This window comes from Triturus cristatus, chromosome 5_1 (genome assembly GCF_964204655.1).
Source record: "Triturus cristatus chromosome 5_1, aTriCri1.1, whole genome shotgun sequence".
Classification (NCBI taxonomy): Eukaryota; Metazoa; Chordata; class Amphibia; order Caudata; family Salamandridae; genus Triturus; species Triturus cristatus.
The window spans coordinates 224,615,449-224,629,536 of record NC_140587.1 but is presented as its reverse complement, the minus strand read 5'-3'; the positions used below and the strand labels follow the sequence as shown (position 1 = coordinate 224,629,536).

At 44.1% G+C, this 14,088-nt stretch overlaps 1 protein-coding gene across 1 annotated transcript in view; it reads right to left on the bottom strand.

Annotated features, from left to right (window-relative positions):
• The window catches only part of COL22A1 (collagen type XXII alpha 1 chain), a 1,010,593-nt gene that overhangs the window by 128,171 nt on the left and 868,334 nt on the right, over positions 1–14,088 (bottom strand). Inside the window, exons 41-43 of the mRNA XM_085604869.1 lie at positions 9,039–9,116; positions 3,637–3,672; positions 2,862–2,915 (exon numbers count right to left, since the gene is read on the bottom strand). Coding sequence (XP_085460995.1) covers positions 2,862–2,915; positions 3,637–3,672; positions 9,039–9,116 — 168 coding nt within the window. The remainder of the gene's footprint in view (positions 1–2,861; positions 2,916–3,636; positions 3,673–9,038; positions 9,117–14,088) is intronic.

Here is a 14,088-nt window from a genome sequence, read left to right as displayed (position 1 = left end):
GGTTAAGACTCACAAATGGCAGCAGCATCAGCAGGATTGCAGGAAGTCTTTTGTGTCCATGAGACTTCAGAAAACAGGAGGCAAGCCGTTGGAGTCATTCTGGGTTCAAATGAGATGAGTTTAATTCTTGTCCTCAGCAGGGCAAAGATCAGCAGGGCAGCTCAGCAAAGCAGAGAAGCAGTTCCTCAGCGTAGCCGGTCAAGGCAAGGTGGCATTCCTCACAGCACACCAGTCTTTACTCCAGCAGAGTTCTTCTTAGGTCCATCAGTATACTGATTTGGTAGGGTTAGAGCTCCAGTACTCATACCCAAAAGTGTCTTTGATGGAAGAGATTAATTCCAAGGAGTTCCTTGAACTGTACACGGATCCATTTCAATCCATTCCTTTCTGCCAGGCTAATTGGGAGGGGGGGGAGAGGAACAGTGCTTTGCATGTGGACACAACACTACCTTTGAAGTGTGTCAGCCCCTCCAATTCCTCCCTGCCCAGGAAGTGCAATCAGTATTAGGCCTGGGGGTAGTTCGCAGAGTTTTGCTATGCGGAACTTCGTGAAGTTACAAAAAAACCTCTGCGAAGTTCCACAGGGTGACGCAGTGCAGTGCGAACTGCAGTTTGTGCTGGGATTCCTGCCGCTCGGGTAGAAATTCTACCCGAGCGGCAGCTCACGCTCGCGAACTTACTGTTCATGATCGCGAACTTACCGTTCGCGATCGCGAGCGGGGAAAAAACCCCGCTGCACATTGCAAAGCGGAGTTTTCTGCACTCCGCAAGCTCCGCGGAATGCAGAATGCAGAAAACTCGCAAACTCCGCGAACGGAGCAAAGTTCACCGCCCAGGCTTAATCAGAATGCAGATGAATGCAGATGAGTGCTCAGAATGCAGATGAGACTCATCTTTATGTATTTGTCAGTGTCTAAAAGTAATGCACAAAGTGTAACTGTCATCCAGCCCAGATGCGTATTGGAGACAGACTGCAGGCACATAGACCAAGGTTTAGAGCAGAGAAATGTTCACTTTCTAAATGTGGCATTTCCAAAATAGTAATGTCAAATCCAGCTTAACCTCAAAAGAGGATTTATTATTATCATTCCAAAGATATGAAACATGATTTGGCTACTCCTTTCTAATCAGGAATTACAGCTTAAAAGGGTTTTACGTAATTCCCAACACTAGACTATGAGAGCAGTAGGCCTCACAGTAGTAAAAAATATTTTTGCTGTTTGTCACTACCAGGTATGTAAAACTTAAAAGAACATATCCTGCCTTTTACTTACACAGCACCCTGCCCTTAGTGCCACCTGGGGCTTACCTATGTGTAATAAATGGGGAGTTTAAGGCTTGGGAAGTGGTGTTAAATGCCAAGTCGAAGTGGCAGTAAACTGAGCACACAGGCATTGCAATGGCAGGCCTGAGATAGGTTGGAAAGGCTACTTGTGTGGGTGGCACAATCAGTGCTGCAGGCCCACTAGTAGCAATTGGATTACAGGCCCTGGGTATGTGGTATACCACTTTACAAGGAACTTATAAGTGAACTAAATATGCCAATCAGGTATATACCAATGTCACCATGTTTTAGGGGAGAGGCACATGCACTTTGGCACTGTTTAGAGGTGGTAAAGGTCCTAAGGCCAACAAAAAATACAGCAAAAAGTGGAGGTAAACAAGGAAAAGGTTGGAGGAAGACCATCTTACAGATGACAGGTCCAACAATATTGGAAGGTTAATGTTTAGAAATGTACCTTTACTCTGCCTGAAGCCCTTAGAGGCAAATTTGCATTAGCTCACCAGCCAGCGTGTTGAGTTGTGAAATAGTTTTGAAAACTGCTCCCCTAAGCAGAGACAATGAACAGGTTGCGGGGAGGTGTTTCCTTCCCCATCTAGAAAGGCCAGCTATTATTGACCCAGGAAGTCTTTTAACTTCAAAGGGGCCTGTCCTGTCACCTGTTTCTTCTTAGGCCTTGTGAAAGAACTCCCCTCTCATGCAGACATCCTACACCACATGTGACGTTCAAAGGTGAGTTTTCTGTTATGACATAGAAAGAAGAGTGCCACAGACAGGGCAAACATGGTGCAGAGTTTAAACCAGTCAGGTTGTCTTTCATATGGAGATCATGTAAGAATTGCCCAGAACTAATCCTGCAGCTATGTTTGGACAGAGTGGTGTAATCCCACTGTCGTTATCACCACATGAAAATGTCATTTTCTTCCTCTCCATTCACCCACAGGAGGCATCATTTTGACAGTTGTAACCATGAGTTCTCTTCACCAAAGCCACCTGCCTCATGGTAATGATCGGAGTGGCTCAGACTTCCTTTGTTGCTTACGTGTTTTTCATCCATTTTGTCTTTTAGCAAATGTTACTTCGTTGGTGTTCTTTCATGATGCAGTTAAGTAAAATTCTGTGTGAAACATCTCCATTTGCTCATGAAAATTGGATTTTAACTGCATGCTCCAACTTATCTGATGGTGATAGCACCATAAGCCTTTGCATATTCTGTTCTGTGGAGACACAGGAAATATGCCTCATTAAATGGCTACTTTTTCATTTACACTTTTCATCTGATTTCAATTCTTCCTATTTTTATAAAAGATCATCTCTGATGCAGATATGTGGATCTGCAGTGCACTTGGCGGATCACAGCAGTGGTAGTGAGTGGTGTCAGAACATCTCACGGAAACAGCTGCAATATCACATCTCATCTTGACACCCTCTAATTTTATATATGGGCATACTTTGATATGCACCCTAAATCACATGGCTCATGGACAACAGCAATTCTTTTTGGCCATATGTAAACGTATGTAGATATTGCATCCGAATATTTTGAAAGAGAATCAAAAACATATATGTAATTACTTACATCCTGTCCTGGTGGGCCCTGTGGACCTGTAATACCTGGCAGTCCTCTTTGTCCCTTGAAAAGAAACAGAAAGAATAAATCGTTCAAATGTGGGAAATTACAAGAATATGAAAACATTCAATTTCCATTCCAATTCATGATGTTTCCAGGAAACCTAATCTTGTAGTTTGTAGGAGAATGTAGGTGAAAGTTTGTTAAATATGATATATTTTGAACGTTTGATGAACAGCAAGAAAATCATTCATATTTTACACCTTTCATCACTCTAGCCAACATTTCTCAAGTAGCTTTTCTCCAAGAGTGCGATACTGTCCATAAATTCTGGTATCCAAGGATACAACAATATTTATGTCTGCTTTTAATGAAGGATGCAACACTGTCTGTCTCTGCACCGTTCCAAGAATACAATACTATTTATAGCTACTCTTCTCCAATGTTATGACAATATCAAGGAATACTCTTGCCTAAGAGTACAACCCTATCTATATCTGCTCTTTAACAAAGGCGCAGCAATCTCTATATCTACTTTTACCCAGAGATGTAACACTTTCTATATATTCTCTTCTCCGAGGATACAACACGATATATGCTCTCTTCCAAGAGTAACACACTTTCCATATCTGCTTTTCACCAATAATGCAGCACTAGCTGTACATGTTATTCTCCAAGGGAGCAATGGTATCAACATTTTCTGTTCTCCATGGGTGAAACAGAATCCATCAATTTCATTTCATCAAAAGAAGAAGCACTGATGATGGTATCACTAGACACTTACTGGTATTCCTTTCTCTCCTGGTGGTCCAATAGGGCCCTGAAAAGGACACACAAAGAGGAATTAAGTATTAGCTGTTTCATTTAGGAAGTGCTTAAATTGCAGACATTAGTTGTTAATCATTTACATTGAGAAATAGATCAAAATTATTCTGCATTGTACATCGGAAAATTGCTAATGATATATACATTTTGAATATACAGTATTAACTCAAAACATGTTTTCAAGTGGCTATTAAGCACTGCAATGTTTTTGTGATTTTATGGAGGGCATAAATTGTGTAATAAGCAGTAGCCTGAACACGCAAAATTACACAGACTTATGTGAGGACCGTAACCCAACCTATGGTGCAATTTCATAGCACAAAATACACTCCCGCACCCATATTGGACATGAGGCTGTACTGTACACTAAGAATGCAACAGAACTCAAAGAGCAGCAGCCGTTCGCAGTCACTAAGTTTGCTGCACCTTTGCTGTAGGATTGTTGTACCAACTACTCACAATTACGCAAACACTCATAAACTCTTAGTTTTCATTACTTAAAGTCAAAAGCAACTAATACCTGCCTCCCAAGCCATGCTTATATCTTTGGGGACCTGGAACAGTCTGAATTGTCACACTTTAGCAGAGTGGTGGTTAGTAGTTGTGTAGCTACTGGCATTGGCAGTGTTTGCAGGTGCTATGTGTGGTGCGAGCTGCTGTGGCCTCCTGACGAGAGCCCTGGCACGTACATCTTAACAAATTAAGCACTGAATTTAAAGCAATTAGTTGTTGCCAATTCAGTCAGTTATAGAAAATGGACTTTAATGGCGTCCTTTATGTGAGTTTTTCAATTTAACAAGCTTTTGGAAATAGCGTCGTCTTGTTGATCCGATATATTTTATACAAAAGACAATTTAGCATTTCTCCAAGACTTTGTATTTAAGTGTGACTTTCTCAGTAATTCTTTTCAAATGCTGGCGTACCTGCCTCTATGACATTTTTAAGTAAATAAACATTTAATAAAAACTGGTTCTAGTCGTTGATCTCAATGATCTATGCATTTCATGATAGATCATGATTGTGATCGTCTTGTGTTGTAAAACTACATGAATTTGTCATTTTATCAAAGGTGGTGTGGCCACCAGGAGACTTTTTTGGGCGTAGTAACTAGGGTATTTACAAGCTAGGTGAAGCTAGCAGCAGGGCTTTCCCTATAAACCTACATGAAAGCAGCAGGGTGTTCCCTACACACATAGGTGAAGCTAGCAGCAGGGTGTTAACTACACACCTAGGTAAAGCTAGCAGCAGGGTGCTCCCTACACACCTAGGAGAAGCTATCAGCAGGGTGTTCCCTACACACGTAGGTGAAGCTAGCGTCAGGGCGTTCCCTACGCACCTATGTGAAGCTAGTAGCAGGGTTTTCCATACACACCAAGGTGGAGCTAGCAGCAGGGCGTTCCATACAAATCTAGGTGAAGCTGGCAACAGGGTGTTCCATTCACACCTAGGTGAAGCTAGCTGCAGGGTGTTCCGTACACACCTATGTGAAGCTAGCAGCAGGGTGTTCCCTACAAACCTAGGTGAAGCCAGCAGCTGGGCGTTCCCTACACACCTAGGTGAAAGCAGCAGGGTGTTCCCTACACACCTAGGTGAAGCTAGCAGCAGGGTGCGCCCTATACAGTTAGGTGAAGCTAGCAGCAGGGTGTTCCCTACACACCTAGGTGAAGCTAGTAGCAGGGTGTTTCCTACACACCTAGGTGAAGCTAGCAGCAGGATGTTCAATACAAACTGAAGTGAAAGCGGCCCCGTGTTCCCTACACACATCGATGAAGCTAGCAGCAGGGCGTTCCATACACACCTAGGTGAAGTTAGCAGCATGGTGTTCATTACACACCTAGGTAAAGCTAGCAGCAGGGTGTTTCCTACACACCTAGGTAAAGCTAGCAGCAGGGTGTTTCCTACACACCTAGGTGGAGCTAGCAGCATGGTGCTCCCTACACACGTAGGTGAAGCTAGCAGCAGGCCGTTCCCTACACACCTAGGTGAAGCTAGTAGCAGGGTTTTCCATACACACCGAGGTGAAGCTAGCAGCAGGGTGTTCCATGAACACCTAGTTGCAGGGTGTTCCCTACACACCTAAGTGAGGGCCTCCTGCGCAAAGCTCTGTTGCAGTCATCATAAAGCCTGCAATTCCCAAAAATCGTTCGCAACCACAAAACATCATTTTAAAGTGTATCAAAGCCATTTTACGAGCCAAGGGCTTTTGCAATCCAGTACGAACCACAAAAAGGAGGATGCCTGAAATAGGCATTCTCCTCTGATTTGGTATTTGCAATGGAATGTATCAATGGTTAGAGAAACCAATTGTAGTTGAAAACTATTTATCAGTAGCAATTGTTGACTTGGGGTGGTAAGTGATTCACAAAGTTGAAGCTCTCCCCATGGGACAGATTTCCCTTCGGGGATCTTGTTTGCAACTTCAGAACGAGGAGGCAGTGGATCTGTGGACCACTGCCTGCTCCCACAAAGCCTCCCAAATGGAAATGATTTATATTTAAAGGCAGCTCATATGCATTTATCATACATGGGCTGTTTTTTATTTTTAACGATTATCATTTATATGTAAATGCAAGGATGGAGGTCTGCTGTCTCTTACATGCACTATCCCAGTATTTGCAGCCAATCACATGGGCTTTCAAATTGTGGCCTGCCTTGTAGTAGCCTTAGTCAGGTTATTTTACCACCCCTTGCAAATGGACAATTTTCCATGCAACCTTTTAGTACATATGTCACATTTTAAATTGTACACGCATTCTGTAATCAGTTGGTGAGCAAACAGCACACCCCAGTTTTGTGAACAGGAATAATATATTAGGCTGTGTTAGATGTATAAATCACCATTGCTCAAAGATGCATTTTAACATTCTGAGTTCAGGCATACTAAACTTTATTTTCCTACCTTGTTCCCAGGGGTAGGTATGTTTATAAGATGTTATAAGGTAACTCCCCATTCTATCGTATGGGAACAGGTAGCCTTGCAATAGTCAAAAACGAAATTGGCATTATTTTACTATTAGGACATGTTACACCTACCAGTACATGTCCTACCTTTCAAATATACTGCACCCTACCCAGGGGGTACATTGGGCCTACCATAGGGGTGTTCTCCATGTACGAAAAGGGAAGGTTAGGGCCTGGCAAGTGGGTGCACTTGCCAAGTCGACATGGCAGTTAAACTGCTCACAGGCACTGCAGTGGCAGGCCTGAGTTACCTTTTCAGAACTATTCATGTGGGTGGCACAATCAGTGCTGCAGGCCCACAAGCAGCATTTGATTTACAGGCCCTGGCACACTCAGTGCACTTTACTGGGGGCTTATCAGTAATCAAATATGCCAACCATGGATAACCAATCATAAGGCAAATTTACACAGAGAGCATATGCACTTTAGCACTGATTAGCATTGGTAAAGTGCCCAGAGTCCTAAAGCCAACAACAACAGGTCAGGAAAAAATAGGAGGAAGAAGCAAAAAGTTTGGGGATAACCCTGCAAAAAGGGCCATTTCCAACAGGCTGTGTATTGATTTAGTCAATGATTAGTACATGTTCATTAATTGTAACACATTTGCAATCTGTGTGAACCACCAAATGCTCCATGTTTAGTCTATGTCCTTTTCAGTAGGCGCTGAGGAGCTGGTAACAGGTGCTATAACTTGGCTATGTAGACAACAGCATCCTTATTAGACTGCTTGAGATACTACATTCAACTTAGCCTTGGAATTTCGGGATCACACCGGTGCCACCACCAACCTTTAGATGTAAGTGTAAATCAAGAGAGAACAGAGTAAAATCAAACTTTAGCTGCAGGTAACCTGCTCAGCAATCAGCCTTTAAGCAACCAGGGAGAAGCCAAATGTCACGATGGAATGCTTAATAAAGGATTAGCCAAGGGTGATGTATTACAGCAACCCCTGTAATGAAAGCTACAGTAACAAACCCGAGATGTTTTCTGGTTGTGTCGTTTATCATACCATGACAATGTGTAATTACTCTCATTCATCATAGTGTACTCTGTTTACAGTAAAAGGAAACATTATTACAGACTGTAAGAGTCCACGCAGTTGTTCAGATAAGGATGGGACAAGCTGTAATAGCATGACACTCCTTGGAGAGCACGTGCTTGTGTGTGTGCATGCGTGCGTGCGCGTGTGTGTGTGTGTCGGGATGGATCATCAGGTTGAGGACCTGGCTAATGAGAACGACTACACCTTAAACAATATGTCATGAACTTTTCATGCTAATATTCAACTATGAGTAAGGTTGGACCGGTATTGTTTAAATTGGGGTCTCCAACCTTTTCTTTACTTAGAGCTTCATATATTCTGTAGAAATCATCCCGAGCTACAAATACTATTAGTGGCATCATGGTGGCCACAATAAAGAGAATTACATTAATGGCCTCCCCATACAGAAACGACCTCAGTTTATCAATCAGGCAGGGTTGCCAGCAGTGATGTAAAAAAGGCTACATCAGTGTTGAAAGCTCTATATGGGTAATACCTAACAGCCATAGCCTCAATACCACTGGTACCAAGGTAACAATATGAGTAATAAGTCTCCCCAATGGGGCATGATTCATCTCTCAAATATGAGCTTTAAATATATTTAGAAATTCAACCTTTCTTCTCCAAACTTCGGCTTATGAGTTCTGAAAATAGACACTTTTTTATTTTGAATACTCACTTTTCAAGTATACATATATTAATTCAACCAAGCATAAGCTTCTAATATAGTAACCTGGGATAAACCCAGGAGGGCTACTCACAGGGAGCTGGAGGGCTACCAGTAGCTCAAGGGCTACTCGCTGGAGAAGCCGGAAAGTTCTCATCATATTAAGGGTAGGAATAATACACAAACTTGTTATTTAGTACCGTGTTACTGCACCTGGTAAATAGTGATTCTACATAGTGCAATATTTACCAGGTAGGGAATTATTGCATCTTTTCGTGCTCTGCACCACAGTCTGGGGGATAACGTGGTAACAGGACAATTTCTTTGTTATTCTGAACCGTGACATGCATTGGTGACATTGAACGGGAAAACCCCGCAGAGTGCGATAGTTTTGAGCATCTTGAAATTCTGATTTGGGACAAATCCAGGTTTGAGCCTGAATCAGGATTTCTGCAAAATTAAAGCCCTAATTTATAAACATTGATGAAATTAATATTTCAAGTCTGTTGTGGATATGATCAAGCAAGGATTGCATTCTGTTAGGATCACGTTGGTTACTATAGTTTTTAGATAGAGTAATTTAAGTGATTTCTTCTCACTATTTCCAGTTCTTTGATACAAACAAAGTTAAAAGCCTCCTCCATCAAGTAATGTCTTCAAGGAGTAGAAAAGATTTACTGGGAATACTTACTGGGGGTCCTGCAACTCCAAATCCTTTTGGGCCTTGATCTCCAGGTTGCCCAGGAACTCCAGGAGACCCTCTGTCCCCCTTCAAAGACAAAAACAATCAAAAGTAAGTTCTGGAAAGAGGTGCAAAGCAGACAGACTTACAAAAAAATGAAATGGTATTGTTTTTACAAGGCCAAAATACAATAGCTATTTTCAGTTAAGTGCATTTTCTGTGCAGATCAGGGCCTATGTAGAGCAGACCTGTTTTTAGTACAACATGTCAATATCATTAAGCTCACAAAAGTAAAATTATATTTTGCTTAGGGAAAGACGAAAAGTTGTAGCATCTTTAGTACTCCGTATTAGTTACTGAAAATGTGCACTGCCACTGCTGTCAGTGGAACTATGGAATTTTGTGCAATATTTTCTGCATATTTATGATTTTTTCAGCATTTGCCGACTGCTGTATAATTAACAGATTTAATAAAAATGTGTTTTTAACTGAAACAGATAAAAAGTTACTAAATAATATCCTACAGTGATGGTTGCACGGTCACCACATTCTGCTGTTTCAGGTGATTGATTTTAACACCCAGGGAACTGTCCTAGCCTGGCCCATGGACTTTCTAAGCCTGAGGGTTCAGCAAAGTCAAAGTGAGTGGCTTTCATTCTGCTCCCCAGAATTGTGGTCTAGTTTATCGCCTGTATTGTTTAACGTTTACGTTCTTCCACTAGCTCTTCTGATCCAATCATTTGGATTCATATGTTTTATGTAGCCACATGACATTCAAATAATGTTAAGGACTGACAAACACATTGAGTCTGCAGAGCTGTAGGGACTGGAATGTCACCTGCATGGTCCACAAGTGTACCACCCTGCCCTGAGTGCCCATCTGCTAATAAAACTGGTATCCTTACTTTTTATTTTGCCCCTGGCATCAATCTCATCTAGTGTGTGGGCCGAGCCCTAGTCCATTCTCTGGTAGTGTGTATGCTGTGACCTGGAGGATCGCACCAAATGTGTCCTTGTGGTGTACATAGGACCACTGCCCGTCCATGCCTTGTGTGAATCACAAAAAGCAGTGGTGGCAATGTACTAAGCTTCTGTGGATCATTAGTGTAATCCATTTTTTAGGACAAACATAGCAAACAAATGATGGACAGAGTGCAAACCAGTTACATAGGGAGCAAAAGAACAATTGATTCAACCCAGATCTCTTGACTGGGGGTGAGTGGGTGAAAAATCTCAGCGCTTCGTCCATCATCTTGTTGTGTTTGCTATGTTCGCCCTAAGTTGTCAAGGGTATGCCCAGACGAGGGTCCCTTGCTCGCTGTGCCACTGGATTCAAGCTAGCCTGGCTAATGAGGGATGATACCCGAAACCGGTCCTAGGATGCTTGTTTCCGGTCCAGGGAGGACCTGACCTGGCAGTTCGGGCTGTAATGTTCCCATGCGGCACATGGTCAAGTCTCATTAGCATATAGCTGGGTCCAAACTGGGGTGGCATAGTGAGCAAAAGAACAATTAATTCAACCGAGATCTCTTGACTCGGGTTGAGTGGTTGAAATGTTTTAGCACTCCGTCCATCATCTAGTTGTGTGGACTGCGTGATGCTCTCCATGAAAGAAGGGTTTCACCATCTTGTTTTTGGTGTAATTTGGACCTTTGGGACAGGGTTATGACCACTCCCTACTGGAAGTGTTCATATGGGGGTTCTAGTGCCCCAAGGGTAAGTACCCATTGGCTATTATTCGTCACCCTCCTTAATGCCCCTAAATTGAGTATTTAGTTGGCCCCCTGACACCAGGAACTTAGATTTGACTATTGGGAACCGAGGAAGGATGGAAAAGAATCGACTGAGCAAGAAAAGAGGACCTGCAGCAAAGATTGGTGCCAATCCCTGCCAGGCTGCTTGTACTCGACAATCATGAAGTCTATAAGCAGCACATCCTTTCCAAAACCATTGGAGGACCATCCAGTATACCAACAACCAGCAGAGATCTCCCTTGAAGTGGAGGACCTGCTTCCCTGCAGTCTGCAGGCACCAACGGCATCTGCCTGGTACACCATTCTGCCGACCCCAGGGTCAATCTAGGGAGCAGCACCCCAGAAAGAGGTCTAAGTGCTCTAGGAGGCAAGCTCCGCCTCCCTGCCGAGTTTGGAGGTGCCAAGACCTCCTGGAGATGGCCAGCACCAGTACCAGAGCATTTGCAGCAACCAAGGCTGGAGCAGGGGCATGCACAAAGACATCAGAGGGCAGGGGGAAGGAGAATAGGGGCAGCAAGCTAAGCACAGAGGCTTAGCAGGAGGTCAATGATGGGGCATAGTATTGGGCAATGGAGGGCAGGAGGAGTGGACTGGTACATCATGCTAAATGGAGGGCAATGACAGCACATCAGACCATGCATGGCAGGAGGGAGGAGGCTAGTCCATGGATTCAGACAACAGAGGATAGGGAGGAGGTGGATGGGGCAGCAAGCTAACTGTTCAGAGAAGGCGGGTATTAGGAACGTTATTGTTTTTAAAATGAGTGTCTGTGCGAACTACTTAAAATATGAACAAGTATGCAGCATAATCTCACTTTTATTCAGGAAGAAGAGGACGTTTGTGACTGTGACTCCGGGCTCACGTGGCAGAAACACCCCCTGACCCCCCACCCCCCATCGCAAAATGTAATGCCTGTGAAAAGGGTAGGTGAACGCAGTGTTATATAGAATATAGTCCTGAGAACACGATTGAAAATGAAAACTAGATATAGTGTATGGTATAAACTATGCATCAAAAAGTGTGATATAAGATGAACCGGGGCGTGAAATATAATATGCAATACATTGTGCACAATGACAGATTCACTGGAGAGCGCGAGATAGCACAGGCACTAGCACGTGCTATGCGATATGCACCTTTGAGTGTAATATGCACAGGGCAGTGTTGTGTAAACTAACTAGTCTCTAAAGTTGTAATATAAAATATGTGCTGGGGAGTGTAACGTTGGATATGCACTGTGGCAAAGATATGGATCCCAGATTGTAAAATGTATGGCATAGTGCTGTGCGTTATAACATAGGCATCGAGGAAGGCATGTTAGATGGCACAATATAACCCGTGCAAAGGCAAGAGTGGCATGACATATTCACGGGTGGTGTTACAGTGCACATGGGCTACAGAGTGTCATAGCTTACGCACTAGCTGGTGGAATACAACACAGAGGTGTGTGGCACTCGGCAGGTACTGGTGGGTGTAACACAGCATTGGGCTCAGCCAGGAGCGCGCTGTGACTCTCAAGTGAGGTTTGTCTCCTTTCCAGAGAGTAAAATAAAAAGTATTACACTTCCGGATGTGTGATTTATGAACCGTGAGGGGGGTTTCTTGCATAGTTTTGGTCGAATTTTTGTCAAATCCCTTCTGAATGGCTTGGTGTGCGTGTGTGTTAAATGTGCCCGTCAATAGCTACCCATGTTTGTATAAATAAACGACAAGGGTGTCTACTTGGAGAGTACCCACCGGCGGGGGCGCCGGGATAAGGTACGGTAGGGCGTCAGACACGTCAGAGCTTCACTAGCGGTGTAAATACATTCCACGTGGATTCATTGTATGCATAGTCACCTTTTAATGAATATCACACAAATAGTCATGGTGATAGGTACGTACGGTTTGTCCAGCATGTCCTAGGTGTTTCTATAAATATATATTTTTAAAAAATTTAAAAACAAAGGACGGCCCCGGGGGATGGGGTCCCCGGGGCCATAAGTCGCCTGAGGAGGGGGGCAACGCTGCCCCCCTCCTAAAGAATAAAAAAAAAAAGGCCATGCCCCGGGGGTTGGGTCCCTGGGGCTGATTAAGACCTTGGGAGGGGGGCCACGCGGCCCCCTTCCAAAATATTTTCCTACATAAAAAAAATGAGGGGCAGGCCCTGGGGGATGGGGTCCCCAGGGCCAATAAATTAGAAAAAGAAGGGGTGCCACACAGCCCCCCTCCTTAAAAAAATAAAATAAATAAAAGACCAGCATCGCGCCGGAGGCCACGCCCCCTCCTTGCAGCACTCTGCAAACGCGCCCCCTGGGGAGTTGTAAGTTGGGGAATTAATTCCCCTTCAATACTGAGGGTCCCTGAGGGCCAACTAGCCCAACAGGTATCTCCAGTATGCGCCAGGAAGCTGCGTTGCAGACGGGTGTTCTGAGGCCACGCCCCTTTTTATACCTCTCTGCAACGCAGCTCTGTGGCGCTTACTGGAGGTACCTAGTGGGCTAGTTTGACCCTAGGGACCCTTAGGATTCAAGGGGACTTAATCTCTCAACTTAGAACGGCCACAGGGCACGTTTACACAGTGGTGAAGGGAGGGGATGGGGCCTGAGGTGATGTGTGCAAACATGCCCTGTGGCGCGTTTTAAGTTGGGGAAATAATTCCCTTTCGATCCTGAGGGACCCTGGGGGCCAACTAGCCCACCAACTGCTTCCAGTAAGTGCCACTGCGCTGCATTGCAGAGAGGTGGTCTAGGCCATGCCCCTTTTCACATCTCTCTGCAATGCAGCTCTGTGGTGCTTACTGGAGGTACCTAGTGGGCTAGTTGGACCCTAAGGATTCAAGGGGACTTAATCTCCCAACTTAAAACGGCCACAGGGCATGTTTACACAGTGGGGAAGGGAGGGGACGGGGCCTGAGGTGACGTGTGCAAACACGCCCTGTGGCGCGTTTTAAGAGGTAGTTTTAATCCCCCTGCCCTATTATATACTAGGGGCTTACAGAGGAGGTCATGTTAATCACAGGGGGACCCCAACGCATAGTGTTCCCTAGTGTATGTAGGTGTTTTTACTCTATTCTTAGAGTCTTTTAACATAGCACTGGCTATAGGACTGGTTAGTCAGACTCAGTTACCACCAGTATCCGTCTGAAAACGTTGAGGGTACAGGATGATTTTGCAACAAGGCTTCTCGCTGCTCTTCTGTTTGTTCTTTCTGCACGTTATCCTTCTTCCTGCACTTTTCTTCATCTTTGAGGACTTCTGTTGCTTCTTCTGCACTTCTTTTTTTCTTTCTGTGAGTTTTTTCTTCTTTCTTCACATGTCCTATCT